General features: G+C 46.1%; 2 protein-coding genes across 3 annotated transcripts in view; one reads left to right on the top strand and one right to left on the bottom strand.

The window, feature by feature from the left end:
* Positions 1-36: 36 nt before the first annotated feature.
* On the top strand, positions 37-7,743 carry LOC139534267 (ubiquitin carboxyl-terminal hydrolase 37-like). The gene is made up of 14 exons (XM_071333330.1): positions 37-1,982; positions 2,091-2,176; positions 2,276-2,318; positions 2,496-2,615; positions 2,800-2,931; positions 4,366-4,504; positions 4,632-4,768; positions 4,944-5,037; positions 5,138-5,217; positions 5,539-5,676; positions 5,780-5,853; positions 6,262-6,331; positions 6,421-6,559; positions 6,776-7,743. The coding sequence occupies exons 1-13, from the start codon at positions 1,498-1,500 to the stop codon at positions 6,434-6,436; spliced, it is 1,614 nt and encodes a 537-aa protein (XP_071189431.1). The 5' UTR covers positions 37-1,497; the 3' UTR covers positions 6,437-6,559; positions 6,776-7,743.
* A 2,692-nt stretch (positions 7,744-10,435) lies between these two features.
* The window catches only part of LOC139576680 (myosin-10-like), a 58,319-nt gene continuing 45,059 nt past the window's right edge, over positions 10,436-23,695 (bottom strand). For both annotated transcript variants that reach the window (XM_071403025.1, XM_071403015.1), the window contains 24 exons: positions 21,256-21,449; positions 19,890-20,011; positions 19,523-19,592; positions 19,128-19,288; positions 18,865-18,973; positions 18,572-18,703; positions 17,980-18,186; positions 17,703-17,840; positions 17,467-17,590; positions 17,203-17,374; positions 16,079-16,436; positions 15,721-15,927; positions 15,531-15,635; positions 14,492-14,644; positions 14,093-14,341; positions 13,745-13,957; positions 13,354-13,566; positions 13,058-13,219; positions 12,822-12,950; positions 12,488-12,700; positions 12,078-12,286; positions 11,686-11,794; positions 10,999-11,171; positions 10,436-10,863 (listed from right to left, as the gene is read on the bottom strand). In XM_071403025.1, the coding sequence (XP_071259126.1) occupies positions 10,707-10,863; positions 10,999-11,171; positions 11,686-11,794; positions 12,078-12,286; positions 12,488-12,700; positions 12,822-12,950; positions 13,058-13,219; positions 13,354-13,566; positions 13,745-13,957; positions 14,093-14,341; positions 14,492-14,644; positions 15,531-15,635; positions 15,721-15,927; positions 16,079-16,436; positions 17,203-17,374; positions 17,467-17,590; positions 17,703-17,840; positions 17,980-18,186; positions 18,572-18,703; positions 18,865-18,973; positions 19,128-19,288; positions 19,523-19,592; positions 19,890-20,011; positions 21,256-21,449 (4,079 nt within the window). In that variant the 3' untranslated portion in view covers positions 10,436-10,706. The remainder of the gene's footprint in view (positions 10,864-10,998; positions 11,172-11,685; positions 11,795-12,077; positions 12,287-12,487; positions 12,701-12,821; positions 12,951-13,057; positions 13,220-13,353; positions 13,567-13,744; positions 13,958-14,092; positions 14,342-14,491; positions 14,645-15,530; positions 15,636-15,720; positions 15,928-16,078; positions 16,437-17,202; positions 17,375-17,466; positions 17,591-17,702; positions 17,841-17,979; positions 18,187-18,571; positions 18,704-18,864; positions 18,974-19,127; positions 19,289-19,522; positions 19,593-19,889; positions 20,012-21,255; positions 21,450-23,695) is intronic.

A 23,695-nucleotide genomic window follows, 5' to 3' on the forward strand; every position in this document is an offset into this window, starting at 1 on the left:
CCATATGAACATCCCGGTGTAATCACACACCAGGGGTGCCAGTTTATCCAGGTGGTAGTAGGATCTACAATCTACTCTGCGAGAACAAATTATGCTTTGCATTTATGGCATGATCTGTTGACAGTTGTGACCGGTGCGGTGGCGACCAACTGGGTTTACAGAACAGCAAATATACAACAAATGTACTAACGTTAGTATTTTAGTTTAGTTTACAGTCACTAGTCAGAGTGGCACCTTTTCAATGAGGTACGGTCAGATATTAATAGATCCATCTGTGTTAAGGTCCTCCTAACATTATACCCTGATGAAGACAGCTTGTCGGTCGAAACGTTGGATATTAGGTTATTCAATTGTTGAGTCTGAGCTAGTGTGCGGCTCTCCTTTTCTTTTTCAAAGGTCATCCTAACAACCATTGATCTGGTTGATCTGTATCAGATCAGCGTCAACTGAAGTGAAATAGGCATTTTACTTTCCATAATAAAATATTACTCTAAAGTATCTTAAGAAGATAGAAGCTAATAAATATGTTTTATGTTTACTGTATATTGTATAGGCTGTAAATGTGTCTTTACCTTTGTCTATTGCTGGCAGCACCAATTCACCGAGTCAATTTCTGTGAATGTGTGAATGTAGGCCACTTGGCCAATAAAAGTTATTTTGATTCTGATAGACAGTACTTCGAATTTCCTAGCCTCTTACCATATCCCATACAATCACGCGTCAGTGATGGGAGAAAGAGAAGACAATGTTTTCTCAATAAAAAAACAGGTTTATTGGCAAGAACCTAGTTATTTTGTTTATTTTATGAAATAGGAATAACTCTGAATACACGATCAATTCATTTTGTAAATTATTTCTCAACATTTTGGTGTGTGTGATTTGTTGACTATTTACGCTGGTAACGCGTAGTCAAGCGCATCATAATTTGGGTTATGACATCACAATGTTAAATAGGCAACATATTTTGATGTTCTGCAAAATAAGGCATAGTCTACAAATTCACTGAAATGGGATGTTTGTGTTGCTGTAAAAAGGTATATGTCTAGTCTGGGCTAGAATTGATCTAATTCTGTTACAATTTAGAGTATATTCTATTCTTTTCAGCTATTCCTAGTTGTTTCATTGTCTATGTATGTGTCCCAAATGGCAGGATTTGGGACAGAGGGTATAACTGTATGGTTACAATGGTTTTATTTTTATAAACATGTATTTTTGCTATTTGTTAGCCTATGATACAGAATTCAATATGATTGGGCGACGAGTTCTTTATTTTATGGTCAGATCATGTGGTTTGGGTGTGACCTTTGCTGCTAGTTCAAATATAACAAGCTCTGTTGTGAAGCAAGAAAGATCTTTTTATTTGAATTGTTATGTACTATATTAGCTATATAATGTTTCTCCAAACAGAAAAAGAAGTGCAGAGTTCGCTTCGGGATTGGGAGCCGCTGTCCATCGCCGTTCCCAATCCCACCCAAACTGACGTCATTGGATGCCAGCATGGTAACTGCGTCAGTTTGGAAAAACCGGGAGAAGAAGAACGTAAAGGATCACCACCAACTTGATTCTTCCTTTGTCTCTTCTTTCCATTTGAAACCGTCTACAACATCTCTGACGCCCCTCGACCCCTTGTCTGGCCGAACACCAATCGGCACTCCATCTCCCTCACCCCCCTCACCCCCTGGATCCCCTGCCAGATCCCCTTCCACTCTCTCCAAGTTCTTCAGCCTCTCTTCCCTCTCCTTTCTCCACATGTCATCTATCTCTTCTTCTTCAGAGGAGGAGGAAGGATCACAGACCTCCTCCCCTTTTAGTGCTTCTTCTGTTTCCCTGGCTGTCTCAACTCAGTCATCCTCCTCTGCCACTCCCCCCAGTCCTGCCTGCCCTTCCTCCACAACCCACGTCTCCTCCCCTGCCCCCCAGTCCTCCTCTCCAAACCCCCTGGACCACCATGGAGAGACCAACAAAGACAGTGAGACTGCCAGGTACTGCAGCCTGATATCAAATGTCATGCCAACCAACACCATTGAATTGAAATGAAAAAGCCAATGTAATATAGCTAACCTAATGCATATGTCTGTGTGTCTTTACAGAGATCTTATGAGCTCTGAGGTCAAAGAGGTGGGGGCAGTTGTTCCACAGACAAAGAGAATGGTACCCCGATTTGCTGGCATCGCAGGTCTGTAAACGAGTGCCATTTGTTGGTACTATTTTTCTCAATTCATATTTGACAAAGCTTCTCTCTTACCGCTGTCCGTCTCTCGGTCTCTCTCTGCAGAGTCCTCCATTGACCTGAGGGCTTTCTCTGTCTCCTTGGAGAGGTAAGTACTGTAGACAATAGCCACCTTCATCTCACTCGACTCTACATAAGAGTGGTCACTCACACCATGACATGGTAAGGAATATCTGTATGCCTGTACATTAAAACAGTGTTCAAACAGACCGATTGGTGTTGAGCTACTGCTACTGAGGCCTGTAACCTGTCTCTCTTCCTCCAGGCCATTGGTCAGGTCTCGGGAAGCCATGGCTCGCCTCCCCAACCTGTTCAGCAAGAGTAGCACCCAGCTGGGGGAGCAGAGCTGCACAGGCGAGGGTGAAGACAACACCAAGCTCCTCGGGTAAAACACACACACATCTACACACACACACCTAGTCTTATCTCTGAGCTCTGCTTTTTGTTTTAAATCATTCTGTGTGGTACTCAGAGTTATCTTGCGTTCATACCTTACAAATCCATTCATGAGTTTACCTTTGGTCCACAGTTCAGATATTAGTGTGTAACTGATGGCTTCTTTCCCACAGGTTGCCTAATATTGGCAACACCTGCTTCATGAACTCTGCTCTGCAGTGCCTGCTGGGGCTGCCAGCATTTTGCAGAGACATCCTGAGACAGCAGGACATCTGGAGTTCCTCCCCCTCCTCTAAACTGCTATGGTATACAGCCTCGCTCTCACCCTCCTGTCCCACCTGTACACACACTGGCCCACCCACCTAGACGCTTATAGTTACAGTACACAAGTCCCGCCTCAATGTATGTGTCAGTGGAGGCTGCTTGAGGGGAGGACGGCTCGTAATGATGTCTAGAACGGAGCAAATGGAATGGCATCAAACACATGGAAACCATATGTTTGATGAATTTGATAGCATTCCACTGATTCCGCTCCAGCCATTACCACGAACCCGTCCTCCCCAATTAAGGTGCCATCAACCTCCTGTGGTATGTATGTATGTATGTATGTACATGTATGTATGTATGTATGTATGTATGTATGTACTGTATGTATACTAAATAAAAAATATAAATGCAACATGCAACAATTTCAAAGATTTTACTCAGTTACAATTCATATAAGGAAATTAGTCTATTGAAAAAAATTCATTAGGCCATAATCTATGGATTTCACGACTGAGCAAGGGCGCGGCCATGGGTGGGGCTGGGAGGGCATAGGCCCACCCACTGGGGAGTTAGGCCCAGACGATCAGAATGACATTTCCCCACAAAAGGGCTCTATTACAGACAGAAATACTCCTCAGCACCCCCTCAGACGATGCCGCAGGTGAAGAAGCTGGATGTGGAGGTCCTGGGCTTGTGTGGTTACACGTGGTCTGCGGTTGGGAGGCCGGTTGGACATACTGCCAAATTCTCTAAAACAATGTTGGAGATGGCTTATGGTATAGAAATGAACATCCAATTCTCTGGCAACAGCTCTGGTGGACATTCCTGCTGTCAGCATGCCAATTGCACACTCCCTCAAAACCTGAGACATCTGAGGTGTAACAAAACTGCACATTTAAGAGTGGCCTTTTATTGTCCTCAGCACAAGGTGCACCTGTGTAATGATCATGTTGTTTAATCAGCGTCTTGGTAACAGATAAATGCACACTAACAGGTATGCAAACAAATTTGTGCACAAAATTTGAGAGAAATTAGCTTTTTGTGCATATGGAAAATGTATGGGATCTTTTATTTCAGCTCATGAAACATGGGACCAACACTTCACATGTTGCATTTATATTTTTGTTCAGTATACTGTATGTATGTATGTATGTATGTATGTATGTATGTATGTATGTATGTATGTATGTATGTATGTATGTATGTATGTATGTATGTATGTATGTATGTATGTATGTATGTATATATGTATGTATGTATACTCTCTTTTGTACACTCTTAGTGCCTCATATGATTTTTAAGATAAAACCACACCCAACTCAGCTACTGATTAACACCAGAGGTGATTTTCTGTCACAATCAGGAATCAGTTGAATCATATTTGATCAGAGGCTAAAGTAGAAGCACAGAGCTAATCTGTGGCCAAGTGAGAGAGTGAAACCTGAATGCATGCTCTTTGTCTCCCTCCACAGCTGCTTTGCCGAGTTACATCAGGCAAGGCTTTCTGGAGGCACTGTCAATGCTAAGAAAAAGGAAAAGAAGAAAATCCTTCAAACAGTCAAGCGCTGTCTCTCCTTTGTCAATGAGGACTATGAGGACGACGATGAACAGGTAAGATATTATATGCTAAAAGACTCACATAACAATAAACCTGGGACACGTGACAGTCTTTTTCCTTAGCTCTGTTTCAGTTGTAGTTGTTGATGTATTTTCTGTTTCTTTCCGATTCTTCTCTTAGGATGCCCATGAATGTGTGTTGCTCCTCCTCTTTCAGCTGAAGGAGGAGGGTATGGCATTAAAGGGCTCACCAGAGCCGTACACCTGCCCCGTGAAGCAGTTAGAATTCAAGCTGAAGACTTCCCGTACCTGCACCAGGTAACAGCTGTCATTTGTATACGGTGTACCTTGATGTCTTCATCCCATTTGTGAGGAGGTTTAATGTCAGCATAACATGCAGGATACAGAGGTAAAGCATTAAGATAGTTAGTGTGTAGAGGGATCAAAAGGTTTGTGTTGGAGAGCTGATGCATTTCTCTCCGTACTTCTGAAGCTGTGGAGTTACAGTGTATGGTCAGGAGGATTACAATCACCTGTCACTGAGCCTGAGCCATTACCTGACACACAGCCTGGACCTCTACTTTAAGGTCAGCACTTAGCTTCAACCAAGAGTTAGTGAGTATGTCAAGGAACACTATCATTAATGTCATAATGTTCATAATTGTATTGCTATGCTTTGTCACCTAGCCATCTGCGTTAGAGTGTGCATGCTGGGAGTGCTCAGGCAGCATGGCATCTGTGACTAGGCACTTCCTCAAGCTGCCCCGGTGAGTCCCCCTATCATCATCTCAGATTACAATTGACAGTCCTGCTCTAACTCACCAAACTGGGTTATTGATTTGAGTACAAGTCTGATTCCTTTGTCTGTGTGAATGCCTGCCTGTCCGTCTGTCTTTGTGAATGCCTGCCTGCCTTTGTCTGTCTGTCTGTCTGTCTGTCTGTCTGTCTGTCTGTCTGTCTGTCTGTCTGTCTGTCTGTCTGTCTGTCTGTCTGTCTGTTTGTCTGTGTGTGTGTGTGTGAATGCCTGCCTGTCTGTCTGTGTGTGTGTGAATGCCTGCCTGCCTGTCCGTCTGTGTATCTCTGAGCAGGGTCCTAATGCTTCATATTAAGCGGTTTGCTGCAGGCGACTGGGAGCCAGAGAAGGTGGATGATCCCATGTCCATCCCTGCAGAACTGACCCTCCCAGCCGTATGGGGGGAGACAGCCCCTGTCCAGCATGGAGCCAGGTTGGTTTACACTCTGTTTGGGGACATTGCACATTGAGCAGCCAACACACACCAGGATTTTCACACACTAAATATTGATTTTCATTGCCATCGATTTATACAGGGCAAGCTCACTGGGGAACAACAACATGGACAGCACACCTGCAAACTCCCCGAAAGGCACCCTTGATAGATCAGGTAGGACATTGTGTTACTGACATCATGCAGAACACCCTCTCATGAAACAGGACTGTTGAGGAAAGCAAGTCGGAAGCTGAAGTTAAGAGTATGTTTGTTGATAGGTTTCCACTTCACTTTTTGGTTTGTATTTACACTATTTGATATACCCCCACCAGCTTCAATTTCCTCTGACCAGCTAGAGAAACCAGCTGACAGTGAGAAAAAGCAGCAGGAAGCCGCTGTGGTGAGGAGAGAGAGATAAATATATATATATATATATATAGAGAGAGAGAGAGAGAGAGAGATAAATAACAGATAATTAGATCCAGTTGAGATAGTGGGCGGATCAAGATAAGGCAGTTATAGAAGGCACCCCTATCCTGTAGACAAAATAACAATCCTATTATTAAATGTGTTTCCTTACAGAGACACCAGCCAGACAATATCTACAAATTGTCAAGTGTGATCTCACATCTGGGAGACAACATGTATACAGGTAAAATGCACGCAGGTATGCATGCACACCCCACGCACATAATTCTGAAAGCCTAATGTACACTCTATTCTTTCTCCCTTGTTCCCCAGGCCACTACATCAGTGATGTTTTGGACAGCCGTGGCAGTGGGTGGCTCTGCCTGGATGACGCACGTGTCTTGAGGACAGATGAGGCCACTGTGCTGAGGGCGAGGGCACAGACTGCCTACATCCTGTTCTATGTCTGCAGGTAAGGCTCTAGCCCACACATTTGAGAAGAATGCCAGAAATGGAGTCAATCACGACAATGAGTCATCAAGAAAAAAGAAAGTGTTTATCAAAGCTAGAAAGATGATTCATTGACCACACATTAAGAGTTATGCCTTTATCCTGTAATCCCTCTGTAAGTGTTATTTTCCAGACGTTGTATGTACATGTAAGATCTCCCTGTCATTTCTCATTGTAGTGGAGCAGGTGAAGGAGACCAGGCACCTCACTACCAGGAAAAGCACCAGGAGAACCCATCATTAAACTCAGGGAGAGGCACAGCTCTCAGGGACCACCTGGAGTAGCACCTACCACACACCAAGAAATATCAGATTAATCGAATTAGGCTGCCCAACACCACCATCAACTGCCCTAGACCACCATCAACTGCCCTAGACCACCATCAGGCTGCCCTAGACCACCATCAGGCTGCCCTAGACCACCATCAGGCTGCCCTAGACCACCATCAGGCAATAAAGCTGCCTTAGACCACCATCAGGCTGCCCTAGACCACCAGGGAATAAAGCTGCCTTAGACCACCATCAAGCTGCCTTAGACCACCATCAAGCTGCCTTAGACCACCATCAAGCTGCCTTAGACCACCATCAAGCTGCCCTAGACCACCAAGGAATAATTCTGCTCTAAACCACCAGGGCAATGGGCTGCCCTAGACCACCAGTACATCAGGCTGCCCTAGACCACCAGTACATCAGGCTGCCCTAGACCACCAGTATATCAGGCTGCCCTAGACATCAGGCTGCCCTTAACCACCTGTACATTAGGCTGCCCTAGACCACCTGTACATTGGGCTGCCCTAGACCACCTGTACATCAGGCTGCCCTAGACCACCAGGCTGCCCTAGACCACCAGGACATCAGGCTGCCCTAGACCACCAGGCTGCCCTAGACCACCAGGACATCAGGCTGCCCTATACCACCAGGCTGCCCTAGACCACCAGGACATCAGGCTGCCCTAGACCACCTGGACACCAGGCTGCCCTAGACCACCAGGACATCAGGCTGCCCTAGACCACCTGGACATCAGGCTGCCCTAGACCACCAGAAGAAACAGTGTACACCACAAAACATGTACCCACTGTCGGCTATCTACTGTATGTTTACAATGATATAAATATAAAACATCTAACCGAGCTAGTGCAATTAATTTTCCTTTACTGTACATGGTAGTTAATAAATGTACCTACAGTGCATTCAGAAAGTATTCTGACCCCTTGACTTTTTCCACATTTTGTTAAGTTACAGCCTTATTCTACTCTGTATTAAATTGTTGTTTTTTCTTCTCATCAATCTACACACAATACCCCATAATAACAGCAAAAACAGGTTTTTAGATTTTTTTGCAAATTTATAAAGAAAACAAAAATCTGAACTATCACATTTACATAAGTAGTCAGACCTTTTACTCAGTACTTTGTTGAAGCACCTTTGGCAGCGATTACAGCCTTGAGTCTTCTTGGGTATGACGCTACAAGCTTGGCACACCTGTATTTGGGGAGTTTCTCCCATTCTTCTCTGCAGATCCTCTCAAGCTCTGTCAGGTTGGATGGGGAGCGTCGCTGCACAGCTATTTTCAGGTCTCCAGAGATGTTCGATCAGATTCAAGTCCGGGCTCTGGCTGGGCCACTCAAGGACATTCAGAGACTTGTCCCCAAGCCACTCCTGCATTGTCTTGGCTGTGTGCTTATGGTCATTGTCCTGTTGGAAGGTGACCCCTTCACCCCAGTCTGAGATCCTGCACGCTCTGGAGCTGGTTTTCATCAAGGATCTCTCTGTACTTTGTGCCGTTCATCTTTGGTTGCATCTGGTCTGAGAGTCTTTAAGTGGCTTTTGGCAAACTCCAAGCATGCTGTCATATGCCTTTTACTGAGGAGTGGCTTCCGTCTGGCCACTCTACCATAAAGGCCTGATTGGTGGAGTGCTGCAGAGATGGTTGTCCTTCTGGAAGTTTCTCCAATCTCCACAGAGGAACTCTGGAGCTCTATCAGAGTGACCATCAGGTTCTTGTTCACCTCCCTGACCAAGGCCCTTCTCCCCTGATTGCTCAGTTTGGCTGGGCGGCCAGCTCTAGGAGTCTTTGGTTTTTGTTCTGACATGACATGCCACTGCAAGACCTTATATTGACAGGTGTGTGCCTTTCCAAATCATGTACAATCATGTACAAGTATTTCTGTTTTTTGTTGTATAAATCTGCTAGAATTTCTTAAAACCTGTTTTCACTTTGTCATTATGGGGTATTGTGTGTAGATTGATAAGGATTTTACATTTTTTAATCCCTTTTGAATAAGGCTGTAACGTATCAAAATGTGGAAAAAGTCAAGGGGTCTGAATACTTTCCGAATGCACTGTATAAGAGGCAATCCCTATCATTCATTCATGTTGGGTAAAAAGTGGAATAAGTTAATAATATTACAATATTGTGTGTCTGTGCACAGTCTATCTGCGCACTCCCTCTGGGTTTTAATGTAACCACAAATACAATAAAGTAATGGAACATATCAGTTTGGAAGACAGTCTTGACCCACAACTACTGTGGGAAAGACTAAGAGGACATCAACGTGTTGCACAAGAAATACAGAAGAATACTTTTTTTTTTCTATAATGGATATGTTTATTGATCTTTTACAACAATAACAAAAAAAGGCTAGAAATACAGGAATACAAGAAATAAAAGGAGATGATGAATACCTGGTCGTCAACAGCCAGTCCACTAATAATAATAACCTTCAGGATGTTAAAGCTTTGAACCCATTGAAATTCTACTTTCTGCCTGGCAGACAGAAGGCTCCATAAATCATTCTGTTATAACACTGGTTCACACCAACATGATGGGAGAGGTGCTTATGGTATATGACACTAAAGCTATGAAACTGGTTCAAACAATATACACTTGTTTCCCCCATGTCTTTCAAAAGAAACAGAAAACCCTTTTTCCCCCAATTTGTTATGGTTTAAAATAATTAATAAAGGCCTCATATGTATTTACTAATTTACAAAATTGTAATTTATGTTTAACAATCAAGGCATCAACAAGTGTGCATATTCAAATTGATCAATTTCTCTACCCTTGAACCACTGAATTAAAACCAACTCTCTAACACTCAATAAAACTTCAATAAACATTAATTACCCTTCTGTAAATCATGCTAATATTATTCAGCCATTTGTAATGCATTGAAATTAAGGTGACACGAGATGTCAAAGAAACCTTATGCATTTTGAGTTAAGTATTTTGTACATGGTACAGAAAACAACTGAATGGGCAGAATTATACATAGCAATATTGTAGTATGTCAAGCACACATTTGGGCTGTCTTCCTAAAAAAAGGGCCTTTGCTCCAAGTCTGACAAACCTAATTCCACACATTATCGTACACCACTTAAAGTAGATTGATATGTCAAATATAAAATGGTTATTCAAGTTAACAGGGTCTTTTGGTGGTCATATATATAGGGGGAATGCTGAGGCAACATGGCGTGGTACAATCTAATTTACTACAAACCTGCTACCAAATAGTTATTCACATAGTTCATTTTTATAGTAAACTAAGTGGATTGCAGTATCTCTATGACAGTGGTGGTTTTGATGAAAAAAAATCAGTGGGATCGTCATTTAGGCTACCATTTAAAAATAATTCCCTCGCTTATGCTGTGCTTTGTTTTACATATCCTGGTCCAATCCTGTACAATCATCAAAGACACATGTTTTTACCGACTTGTGTGCAGTCGTCCACCTGTGTGCCAGTAAACCAGCTGAAATGACAGTGGTTAAATTCTAGCTAGAGGGCTGTTTGATTCTAATGGCTGTTCCAGGGAAGTAGCTTAACATAATTATGGTAAACTCCTGTTATTTGTTTTCGAGTGCCTATGCACACTCAGACTCCTATGCAATTTAAATGCACTTTTATCTGCAATTGATGTTAAAAACAAATCCAAGGCTTGATGTGCAGTATATTCACATGGAGGAGATTATGGATTTGCTTGGCCCTGCAGCTTGCCATAGAGGGGTAAGGCAGAGTAGTGGGGTCCACTGCTGGTGTCTGGGGTTAGGAGGACAGGGGTAAGGTTTGTGGGGGCAGAGGCCATGCTGCGTGTGGGCTGGAGGGAGAGCTTCTACTCTGGTTGGGGAGCCGCTGGCGTCTCGTTGGCATTGGCGTCTGTGGGCTTGTTTTCCACCTCGTCGTCGGATAGGAGGTCGAGCGATGTTCCCTCCACCTGCAGCTGACGCCTGCCCGAGCGGCTGGAGGAGAAACTGATGGGGCCTCCACGCCTGCAGGGGACAGAGGGGGCCAGGAGAGGTGGAGAGGTATTAGTAACGAGGACCACAATTTGGCCAATACACACAACTGTTTGTGTGAAAATATAATCTTAGAGTTTGTGTGTGTGTGTGTGGGGCTCTAAATACCTGAGGCGGCTCTTGAGTGTGTTGACCTCGCGGCTGAGACCCTCGCTGGCCTCAGTGGCATCGTCCAGCTCCCTCTGCAGCTTCCTGCGGTAGGCGTTGGCACGTGTGGCCTCCTCCTCAGCCTCCTCAAGCTGCCTCTTCAGCTGCTTCATGCGAGAGTTGGCCTTCTCCATCTGACTCAGCCAGGAGTCACAACAGACATCAACAATGATGAACAGTCAATACTAATACTTACAATACTCAGCAGTCCTATGGTCCAATGGTTACTTGAAAGAACCTACTGTAGGAAAGACTCCATTCCTAAATCTTCACACCTATCTAATCCTGTCCCACCTTTGCAAGTTGTACTGAATTGGATAGAATTCCTTCTTTAGCTATGTACATCTTAAAAATGCACTATGCAGAATTCGCCTAATTTCTGTTTGTGTCAAAACAAGCAGTCATTGTGTAGAGAATCCATAACCAAAAAACTATATATTTTCAGCTGTTGTACAAAACTGAAAGTAAAAGACGCAAAAACGAAACTTAAGAACGGGAAGCATAGAAATAGAGCACATAGAACAGAACAGATCTTAAATGTAAATGTAAATGTAAATCTATCGCTTCTTAGACTTGATTTCAATGAGAATTAAATATATTGTAGCTTTAAGATCTGGGACGTCCAAACATCCATGACAAGCTCCTCACCTGTTCCTTGTACTGGTCGGAATGGCGGCGCTCGTCCTCCACCTGCATGCACACCTCCTTCAGCTTCTTCTCTGTCCGTCTCACAAGCTTATTGGCCGCTGCTCGCTCCCTGAGAGGAGGACAGAGGAATGAGGTCATAGGACGGTTAAAACACCACAGGAACCGCACTGTAACAAAGGTTGTCAGTCATAGATCTTCAAGTACATCTCTTAAGATCGCTTTTGACTCATTACATTGATCACATTAACATTTAGATCACATTCAAGAAGCTCTCTTCCAATGGGCTGAGCCAGTTCTAAAGCCCTCATGAACTCCTCCTGAGTCTTGGTCTCCTATTTCACCCTGTCTAATAAGGTTTGGAGTTGTTATAAGAGAGTTGCTGTGTTTCTCACTTAGCCTCCTGCTCCAGCTGCTCCTCCAGCTGCAGTATCTTGGCCTCCAGGGCGGTGATGGAGGCCTTGAACCGGCTCTTCACGGAGCCCTCCAGCTCACCCAGCTTGGCCCGCAAGTCCTTGTTCTGCCTCTCCAGCTGCTGGCGCGCATTCTCACTCTTCTGGGCCAAGCTGCGCTCTGCCACAAGCTCCAGGGTCAGGGTGTCCACCTGGGGGAGGAGAGGGGGAAGAGAGAGGTGGAGAGAGGAAAACAGGGAATGAAGGAGAGAGGGGAAAGTGAGAGAGAGATAAGAGTACTTTTTATGGTAGGGCCTGAATAATGGATTGTTCCCTAAAAGTCAGAGGAACAAGGGTAATATGATTACAATGATCAAGTCTCCATCCTGAAAAGGTTTCCTCCTGGCTCATACCTGCATGGTGGTCTTGCGGAAGCGGTCATTGAGCAGCTCCATGTTGCCCTGTTCCTCCTCTAGTTCCTCCTCCAGCTGAGCAATGCGAGCCTCCAGCCTCCTTTTCTCATCCATTAAGGCAGACTTGCCCGAGGTGCTGTTGGAGATCTCATCCGCTAGCTCATCCCGTTCCTGCTCTGCGTGGCGCCGCGCCCTCTCTGACGCCGCCAGGTCCTACAGGGCAGAGGTCACACAGGTCACCATTTTTCACAGTAAGATGAGCCAGTCTAGACTACAGGAAACAGCAGACCAAAACACATAGTTATGACAGGAGCAATACTACAGCCCACTGTACCTCATGAAGCTGGAGAACCTCGGCCTCCAGGCTCTTCAGCTTCTTCTCGTTCTCCTTGGATTGGGAGAATATCTCGTCCCGAGAGGCCCGGGCGTCCTCCAACTCCCTCTGGTAGTCTTTCATCTGGGACTGAGGGAGAAAGTGGAGATAGATCGAATCCCATTATTGACCAAAATAATCAATTTTATCATTTTTTATTTGTCTTGTCTGTTCTACAGACAGTGTGAGTTTATTACCTGCAATTTGCGTAGCTGCTTGATGGCTTCGTCACGGGCCTTGTTGGCGCCCTCTATCTGTCCCACCATGCCCATCAGGTCCATCTCCAGCTTCTTCTTAGCAGCCATGGCCAGGGCTCTCTGCTTCCTCTCATCCTCCAGCTCTGCCTCCATCTCACGCACCTGAGGAGACCAGGACAGACCAGGTCAAGGGGGAAGGGGGTGGTGTACATTCTCTGAGAGTATGACAACCTATTGTTCCTGGAATTTTTTCACACAATTCTTGTTTGTATGGAAGTGATGTGTCCTCTATGCACCTGTTTGACAAGCGCCCTTTTCTTCTCGTCGTTCTGGTCGTCTCGCCCCTGCAGGTCTCTCTCGTACTGGGCTTTCATGGCCTGCATGTTGACCTCCAGACGCAGCTTGGCATCCTCCGTGGCCTGCAGCTCGTCCTCCAGCTCCTCCAGCTGAGTCCTCATCTCCTCCAGCTGCTGATCCAGAGTCCTCTTGGACTTCTCCAACTCATGGACCTGGACAGTGGTAGAGAAGATACTTTGAGGTTATGCTATTTGGAATGAACTGGCTTTTAAAGTTTAGGTTTAACCTAGTTTATTTCTGTAGGATGCAGAGTAGTCGATCTGAAAACAACAGATGCAAACCATTCTGCCCTCAGCTGATCAAAACACCGGTATTCAGTGCAACACTCACGTTCTTGCCCACGTCGTCCTTGGAGCTCATCAGGTCCTCCATCTCACTCCTCAGCTGCTTGTTGAGTCTCTCAAACTCCTCCTTGGCCTCCAGAGCCTCATCCAGAGCCCGGGCAAGAGACAGGGACTTGGTCTCCTTCTCCCTGGCCTCTGCCTCAGCCTTGTCCCTCTCCTCAGCGTAGCGTCCAGAGATGTTCTTCTCCTCAGCCAGCAGCTACAACAAAGGACAAACACTGACTTACAGAGGGAAAATGTCCACCATCTATCTATACAATGCCATTCCATACTGTGCTCTAAGACCAAGCCAATTTAGCTACCATTATGAATGGCTTAGAGTGATCAGTCAAACCTGGTCAAACTTCTTCTGCTTCTTCTCCAGGTTGGAGACGATGGTTCTCTGGTGGTCCAGATCCACCATGAGGTCGTCCAGCTCCTGCTGCAGGCGGGTCTTGGTCTTCTCCATCTTCTCAAAGGCGATGCCCTTCTCCTCCAGCCTCAGGGTGGCCAGCTCCATGTCCTTCTGCAGCTTCCTCTTCACCTCCTCCAGACCCTCCACCATCCCCACGTCATCCTCCAGCTTCTTCTTGGTCTCAAACAGCTACACATACATAACGTTTATAATGATATGATGCTCACTGAAGGATGGCTACAGTAGGTGGTAGCCTGTTATGGTGATATCATCTGTGTTGCAGTTAATGTGAAATATTATTTGAATAGATACAATTAAGCTGTAAGGCGCTGTGCTGACCTGGGCCTGCAGTGTGCACAGCTGTTTCTCCAGGTTTCTGCGCGCCACCTCGTCCTCCTCCTGCTGCTCCTGCAGGGTGCTCTTCTCCTCCTCCAGCTGGCGGATACGACTGCTCATGTTCAGCTTCTGACGTGTCTCTTCCTGGAGAAGCTCCTACACAGACAGACAGACAGACAGACAGACAGACAGACAGACAGACAGACAGACAGACAGACAGACAGACAGACAGACAGACAGACAGACAGAGACAGACAGACAGACAGACAGACAGACAGACAGACAGACAGACAGACAGACAGACAGACAGACAGACAGAGACAGACAGAGACAGACAGACAGAGACAGACAAACAGAGACAGATAGACAGACAGACAGACAGACAGACAGACAGACAGACAGACAGACAGACAGACAGACAGACAGACAGACAGACAGACAGACAGACAGACAGACAGACAGACAGACAGACAGACAGACAGACAGACAGACACCATCCCATATCCCAAAGATGAGACATTGACATGGAAACAGAATGCCACCTCCTCTTAATGTAAAAGGCCCAATACAGCCATTTTTATATTAAATCATTTCTAGGTAACAATTAAGTACTTTATTGTAATCGATTTCCATTAAAATGGGCAAAAATAGCTTTTAGCAAAAAACTTTTTTTCAAGCAACAATTTCGCTAGGACTGTCTGGGAGTGGGGAGGGGAAAACTGAAAACTAGCTGCTATTAGCAAATAGGTTTGGATCTCTCTTTGTTATTGGTCTATTAAATCAGTTTACCGCATGGCGATGTCACCATGGAAAGCCGAAACTCCCACACATGCAAACCTGCTGATTAGAAGGACTTGCTGGTTGAAAATACAATTTATGCAACTATCAGGAAATAACATTGATCACATTTGTTCAGTGTTAGTTTCATCAGCTGTTGTACAATATGATATAAAAGACAGGAAACAAGATTTTGTCTGCACTGGGCCTTTAAGATAAACATGATGTATTCCTCTCCGTTGAGAGGTTGTCCAGTCTAGCTCACCTGTGTGTCCTGCAAAGCACCCTCCAGGACAGTGGTGTCTTTAACCAGCTTGATTCCCTTCCTCTCTGCATCTTCCAGCAGAGCAGACACACTATCCAGCTCCGTCTGCACACACAGCAAACAGCACAGTTGAGAGACCATCACCTGCAGAGCATAACGTGTGTGTGTGCTGCAAATGGCCCTCTCTTACCTGTAGTTTGTGGGAGCGGTCGGCCAGCTCTCCCTTGCCCTTCTCTCCCTCTGTGACCCGGGCCATGAACTCCTGGAGTTGGGCCTCCAGCTTCTTCTTCTTGTGTTCTGACTCCGTCTTGGCCTGCTGCAGCCCCTTTACCTCACTGACCAGCTCCTTGTTGGCACTCTCAGTGCTCTGCTTGTTCTTCTCCAGGTTGACCTTGAACTGTACACAGACCAAGAGATATTACAATAGGAATCATGCTCAGACAACACAAAACATTTAAAACAGAGGAAGTACTACCTCCACTACCTCATCCAAGTGAAACATTTTCTCTGACTAAACATGACCATGCGGTTGTTGTGAAGCCACCCACCCTTTTGGTCTGCTCTAGCTGCTCAGACAGCTCCTCCAGGGCCGTGGAGTGTCTCTGTCTCATCTCCTGGATCTGAGCCTCGTGGTTCTTGGTCTCATCGTCGATGGCCTTCTTCAGCTCCGTCACCTCCTGCTCACGCTTGGTCCTGAGCTCCTGCTGGGCTGCGGTGGTGTCCAGGGTGTCCTCCAGCTCAGTCTTTAAGGCCTCCAGCTCCTCACTCAGATCTCTCTTGAGCTTCTCAGCTTTGTTCCTGGAGACCTTCTCTGATTCCAGGTCTTCCTGCAGCTCTGCCAACTGGGCCTGTAGCTCCCGTACCTGCTTCAGGGCGTTGTTCTTCTGGGTCACCTCCTCGTCTCCCCTGACACACACATTTTAAATGATTTATTAGGATGCAAAATAAAACATTGTCGTACAAGTACAAAGGACCCCAAATAGTCATAGGCCTATGCTTGGACAGTTGAACTAAGTTGCTATGCATGTATTTCCCACTGGTTGGCAGTATCAGACAATATATCCTGAAATAAACACAGATATCTTGTTTGTCACTACCATTGAGTATGTGAGTTGGTCCTGAAAGAGCGGATTGTTTTTAATGGCCAGTGATCAACACAGACTAGACGTGGGGCCAACATTTACACATTCCAACCCAGTGAGATCTGCTGAATAAATAGCTGCTGGGTGGTCTGGTCAGCACCGTATCATTACGAGAGGGCATAAAAATGGTAAATGCTCATAGGGTTTTAATAGTCAGATTACAAGATTACCGGTGCAAGTCTGGCCAACTGTAGACCTACCATTGTTAAATATGGCATATAAAAGACAGGTGTTGAGACAATTAAAATAGGAGGGAATTTGATGACGGCGCTAAACAGCTATGTGATAATTACTTCAGTCTAAGGCAGTCAGAGAATCAGACTTCCTCGCAGTCAAACACCTTCCAATGGCAAAAGACATCTGAACTATATCTCCAGGTGGCTTCCATCCAGTCTGTCTCTGTCTCTGTCTCTGTCTCTGTCTCTGTCTCTGTCTCTGTCTCTGTCTCTGTCTCTGTCTGTCTGTCTGTCTGTCTGTCTGTCTGTCTGTCTGTCTGTCTGTCTGTCTGTCTGTGTCTCTCTCTCTCTCACCTGGCCTGTATAGCCTGCAGCTCCTCCTCCTTCTTAGCCAGTTGCACCTTGAGCTCCTCTATCTGGGCCTGCAGCTCAGCTATCTGGTCCTGCAGGTCTGTGGTCTCTCCATCCAGCTTCCTCTTGGCCTTCTCCAGCTCCTGACGAGTCTTCTCCTCCTTCTTCAAACGCTCTGAAGGGAGAAGGGAAGGAGACGAATGGTGTTAAAGTGTCTGGACTCACTACCTATAACTAGTGAGACCTTGTAGGTAAGAGGACACCTACCTTCCAGGTCCACCATCATAACCTCCTGCTTGTTCTTTGTCTTTCCCAGGTTCTTGGCCTTCTCCTCCTCCTCAGTCAGCTGGGACATCATCTCATTCACACGGTCATCCAGGAGCTTCTTCTCCTGAAGAGGGAAAGAGGAGTCAGGTTGTTTATAATGATAGTAAAGTCCAGCAGCATAATGTTAGTAAGGTCCGATATTTCTCAACCCTAGACTGCCTTTCATCTCCACTCACCTTTAGGAACTTGGAATTCTGGTCCTCCAGGAGCAAGATGTCCTCCTCAAATTTCTTCATCTTGGCCTCGGCTGTCACCTTCTCCAGCTGCAGCTTCTGCCTGGCAGCCTCCTCCTCATCCAACTGCTCCTCCAGGTCCTGGAAGAAAAAAGCATTTATTAAGAAGGTAAATGGTCGAAATGTTTTGGGTCCATTTTCTGTCATAAAATATGTGCAACCACTTCCATGTTCAATCTTCTCAAGCTTCCACTCTGCAGTCTCCATGTCTCATCAGTACCTGGATGTGAGACTGCATCTTCTTCTTCTCACTTTGCAGGCCCTGGGTTCTCTCCTCCTCCTCCTCCACTCTGGCCTCCAGGTCATGAAGGATCTCCTCCAGCTCCTGCTTCTTAGCGGCCAGACGGGCTCTCATCTCCTCAGCCTCGGCAAACAGCTCCGTCTCGGCCTGCAGCTGCTCCGCTAGGATGTTCTTCTCCTCGATCAGCTACACAATGCAAACATGGGCATAATGGAATGAATGGTACAATGCGGAATTGAAGTTCATAAAGGGATGATCCTTAGGGTCTACACTCTTAGAAAAACGTGTTCCAAAAGGGTTCTTTGGCTGTCCACATAGGATAACCCTTTTTGGTTTCAGGTAGAACCCTTTTTGGTTTCAGGTAGAACCCTTTTTGGTTTCAGGTAGAACCCTTTTTGGTTCCAGGTAGAACTATTTTGGGTTCCAGGTAGAACCCTCTGTGGAAAGGGTTCTACATGGAACTCAAAAGGGTTCTCCTATGGGAACAGCCAAATAACAATTTTACGTTCTAGATAGCACCTTTTTTTCTAAGAGTGTAGTCTACTGTAGTTGGTGTGGACTGGACACTGACCTGTGAGTGCTTTCTCTCCATCTCCACAAGTTCTCCCTCCACCTTGGTCTGCTTCTCCTTCACCTTGACAAGCTCATCGTCCTTGGCCTGCATCTCCTCCTCCTGCCTGGTCACCTGCAGCAGGGGCTTCACCTGGGGGACAGAACACAGACCTGGGGTCAGCCACTGTTCAAAAGTAGATGACTAGGAGCCTTAACATATAGCTATATAGAGAGACTTGACAATTCTGGTGTTACAAAGACAGATTAGCCATATACAGTAGATATAGTGTACTGTAATGGAGACATACCCACCTTGGTAAAGAGTCTCCACCACTGCCAATGCTTCAGCTTCAGGTAGGCAGAACAGTTCCTCTGAAGCACTTTCAGACAATTCAGTTGATGCTGCTTCTTAACAAATGCCCTGTCAGGAGAGAGAGGGGATACATGGTCAGACATACTGACCAAGAAGGTCAAAGGAAACATATCTGTGGCATCTTTCTGTCCTAAAAGGGTTCTAGTGGTCACGAAAGGAAGGAATTGAGGAAAGGTAAGGCCATTGCATATATAGAACTCACTTGCGGGCCAAGTATCCCCGGCAGACAGACTGGAAGTAGATGATGATGTCAGTGATCTTCATGTCTCTCTCCTCCTCCAGGTGAGCCAGCACTCCAGCCCTGAAGAAGATCTTACTCTGCCCAATCCTGAACAGGTTAGGATCCAACTCCAAGGCTCGGATCTGGAGTGAAAATGGGTCATAGATTTAAATCCAGGGAAGGAAGGCCAAATCATAATAAACAGTGTAATTTAAGTGATGCCCTATAAATACTAAGGAAAAATCATGTCATGGATGTTTATGAAGTCGATATACATTTAACATGCTTACCGTGCTCTAGCTTGTAAAAGGACAAAGAGCCTCTCCCAAGTATTCAATGTGCTAAACACAGTAAAATAGTGACACACAAATCCTCACCATTCTCTCACAGGCTTGCTTGCCATCCATGAAGCCCTTGGGGATGGCGTTGGGGGTGAGGATCTCATACCTGGCAACAGAGTGGACATGAATGTGTAAAGGCCCTGGGTCATTACACCACACCTCCATGTTGACTAGGACCAGGGTGTGAGGAGAGACGTGAGAGGCCTCAGATCTTACAGAAGCCTCACTGTTCAGAAATAGAACAGCTCCATGAGATAATCAAAGCACAACACCCAGGGCAATGGGAAGCCAATGCCACTTTGTCCTCTATAATCTATCTCTCAAAAGTAAACACAGGAACTTATCAATTGGGTTGAAATACATAAATAGTCCGTATGAGGTGCGTGTACAGTGAGTACAGTACCTCTGTCTGAACTCCTGGAAGATGATACGGTTGGGGAAGCCCTGTCTGCAGATACGGATCCCCTCCAGAACACCATTACACCTCAGCTGGTCCAGAACCAGGTGGGGGTCTAGCTTACCAGCCTGTAGGGAGGGAGGGGCTTTGAGATGAGAGGTTTGGGAGAGGTACAGTACAGTACCAAACTTCATGCAAAGAAGATTTTTCCAAACTAATAGCAACTAAATGCTGTTACTGTTCATTTAGCTTTGAAAATTTCATCCAGAAAATGTTTTATAGGGAAACAATGTTACTTCAAATATATTTGTGTAATATTATGCAAAATGCCATTCTACAATTAGGATTGCATAGGGACTAGACTAACTACTTGAACACATTCACACCAAAACAACCGGTGTTTATATCCTCTTCTCCATCCATACCATCCATTTATGACAGTCATTTGTGGTTGCACTGCAGAAACAAGCGTGTCTCGTCTAAATCCCCTGGAATACATTAGGGAACACTTAACAGGCCCACATCGCCCATAACTCTCCACTCTGCTATTGTTTCATTTCCAGCCTTCCATCTGAGCTGTTGTTTATGGAGGCAGAGGGCCCACTGAGGCCTGGTAGCAGAGTGTGTCTCCAGGGGTTCTGGTGGGTGGTGTGGGGGCTGTAGTCTGGGCTACAGTGGTTCTGGTGGGTGGTGTGGGGACTGTAGTCTGGGCTACAGGGGTTCTGGTGGGTGGTGTGGGGACTGTAGTCTGGGCTACAGTGGTTCTGGTGGGTGGTGTGGGGACTGTAGTCTGGGCTACAGTGGTTCTGGTGGGTGGTGTGGGGACTGTAGTCTGGGCTACAGTGGTTCTGGTGGGCGGTGGGGGGGGCTGTAGTCTGGGCTACAGTGGTTCTGGTGGGTGGTGTGGGGACTGTAGTCTGGGCTACAGGGGTTCTGGTGGGTGGTGTGGGGGCTGTAGTCTGGGCTACAGTGGTTCTGGTGGGTGGTGGAGGTGTTGTAGTCTGGGCTACAGTGGTTCTGGTGGGTGGTGTGGGGGTTGTAGTCTGGGCTACAGTGGTTCTGGTGGGTGGTGTGGGGACTGTAGTCTGGGCTACAGTGGTTCTGGTGGGTGGTGGTGGGGCTGTAGTCTGGGCTACAGTGGTTCTGGTGGGCGGTGGGGGGGGGCTGTAGTCTGGGCTACAGTGGATCTGGTGGATGGTGTGGGGGTTGTAGTCTGGGCTACAGTGGTTCTGATGGGTGGTGTGGGGGCTGTAGTCTGGGCTACAGGGGTTCTGGTGGGTGGTGTGGGGGCTGTAGTCTGGGCTGCAGTGGGCAGAGAGGGGAGGGACTGGTGGTCAGTGGGGGGGGGGGGGGGGTGCTGCTCATTGCTCACTCTCTTCTCGTGGTTGGGGATGATGCAGCGGACAAAGTTGGGGTTGGTGTTCCTCAGCGTGGCCATGAGCTTGGTGAGAGACTCCTTGTAGAGCTGGCCCACCGTACGGAACATGCCCTTCTTGGTCTTATAGGCTGCGCCGAAGGCCGTCTCGTTCATCCCTGCTACCTGGTCCAGACCCACGATACGGTCCACTGACAGAAGAAAGAGGGAGAAGAGAGAAGGGCAGAGTTAGATGGGTAGACGCTGGTAGAGGGGTGACTGGTGCGTGAACTAAACATATATACTGTATAATCAAACAGCAAAGGACTAGAGGCATGACCAGGACAGATGAGGGCTTCTAAGCGCAACAACATGTAAACAACATGACTGACAGCCAGAGTGGGTGGGATGGGCGGTTGGCCCTAGCATGACTACATGTTCATTAAAAGCAGACAAAGGAAACAAGACTGAACCAAGCTATTGCAAAACCTAATCCAACTTAACTCAAAACATGTTCATAATACAGCTGTTTTTCCAAGAACAGCACAGCCATTTTATTTGACCTTTCCACCCCCACCGTTACATAAACTGCAATCAATTGGTTTTATTTGAATGTAATTAGACTAGCTAGCTCAGTGGTTGTTCTTGCCATGGAATACAGAGAAAAAAGATCAACAATACCATCTTGTTTGCATATTCAGATAGCATCAATATATGAGGCAATGTTCTTTGCAGAGATCAAGGGGAACGGAAGGGAACATTCTTATTCAATGTGGTGTGTGGCAGCTCACCTTCTTTTAGAGACCAGTTGGCTGTCTCCATTTAGGACAGACAAAACAACCTCCAGGCTAAAAAGGCATTCCTCAGAGTATTCCTAATATAGTGCCATTGGAAAGTATTCAGACCCCTTGACTTTACAGCCTTATTCTAAAATGTATTACATCGTTTTTCCCCCCTCCTCAATCTACACACAATAACAAAGCAAAAACAGGTTTTTAGAAATGTTTGCTAATTCATAAAAAAAATAAAAACTGAAATATCACATTTACATAAGTATTCAGACCCTTTACTCAGTACTTTGTTGAAGCACCTTTGGTGAGGAGGTTTGTAGGCCTCCTTGTTCGCACACACTTTTTCAGTTCTTTTTATTTTATTTATTTCACCTTTATTTAACCAGGTAGGCTAGTTGAGAACAAATTCTAATTTGCAACTGCGACCTGGCCAAGATAAAGCATAGCAGTGTGAACAGACAACAACACAGAGTTACACATGGAGTAAACAATAAACAAGTCAATAACATAGTAGGAAAGAAAAGAAAAAAAAGAGAATCTATATACAATGTGTGCAAAAGGCATGAGGAGGTAGGCAATAAATAGGCCATAGGAGCGAATAATTACAATTTAGCAGATTAACACTGGGGTGATAAATCATCAGATGATCATGTGCAAGTAGAGATACTGGTGTGCAAAAGAGCAGAAAAGTAAATAAATAAAAACAGTATGGGGATGAGGTAGGTAAATTGGGTGGGCTATATACCGATGGACTATGTACAGCTGCAGCGATCGGTTAGCTGCTCAGATAGCAGATGTTTAAAGTTGTTGAGGGAGATAAAAGTCTCCAACTTCGGGGCCTCCCGGGTGGCGCAGTGGTCTAGGGCACTGCATCGCAGTGCTAGCTGCGCCACCAGAGTCTCTGGGTTCGCGCCCAGGCTCTGTCGCAGCCGGCCGCGACCGGGAGGTCCGTGGGGCGACGCACAATTGGCATAGCGTCGTCCGGGTTAGGGAGGGTTTGTCCGGTAGGGATATCCTTGTCTCATCGCGCTCCAGCGACTCCTGTGGCGGTGTTTCCTCCGACACATTGGTGCGGCTGGCTTCCGGGTTGGAGGCGCGCTGTGTTAAGAAGCAGTGCGGCTTGGTTGGGTTGTGCTTCGGAGGACGCATGGCTTTCGACCTTCGTCTCTCCCGAGCCCGTACGGGAGTTGTAGCGATGAGACAAGATAGTAATTACTAGCGATTGGATACCACGAAAATTGGGGAGAAAATGGGATAAAATAAATAAATAAATAAATAAATAAAAATTAAAAAAGTCTCCAACTTTTTTCTCAACGCAATTCGTTCCAGTCGCAGGCAGCAGAGAACTGGAAGGAAAGGCGGCTAAATGAGGTTTTGGCTTTAGGGATGATCAGTGAGATACACCTGCTGGAGCGCGTGCTACGGGTGGGTGTTGCCATCGTGACCAGTGAACTGAGATAAGGCGGCACTTTACCTAGCATAGCCTTGTAGATGACCTGGAGCCAGTGGGTCTGACGACGAACATGTAGCGAGGGCCAGCCGACTAGAGCATACAGGTCGCAGTGGTGGGTGGTATAAGGTGCTTTAGTAACAAAACGGATGGCACTGTGATAAACTGCATCCAGTTTGCTGAGTAGAGTATTGGAAGCTATTTTGTAGATGACATC

This window comes from Salvelinus alpinus, chromosome 1 (assembly GCF_045679555.1).
Source record: "Salvelinus alpinus chromosome 1, SLU_Salpinus.1, whole genome shotgun sequence".
Classification (NCBI taxonomy): Eukaryota; Metazoa; Chordata; class Actinopteri; order Salmoniformes; family Salmonidae; genus Salvelinus; species Salvelinus alpinus.

Excerpts from the sequence above, each read along its gene's own strand:
- LOC139534267 (XM_071333330.1), top strand. The coding sequence starts at position 1,498 with ATGGTAACTGCGTCAGTTTGGAAAAACCGGGAGAAGAAGAACGTAAAG. Across the intron at positions 2,616-2,799 it reads GACAACACCAAGCTCCTCGG|GTTGCCTAATATTGGCAACA; the intron begins GTAAAACACACA and ends TCTTTCCCACAG. Across the intron at positions 4,505-4,631 it reads ATGAGGACGACGATGAACAG|GATGCCCATGAATGTGTGTT; the intron begins GTAAGATATTAT and ends TTCTTCTCTTAG.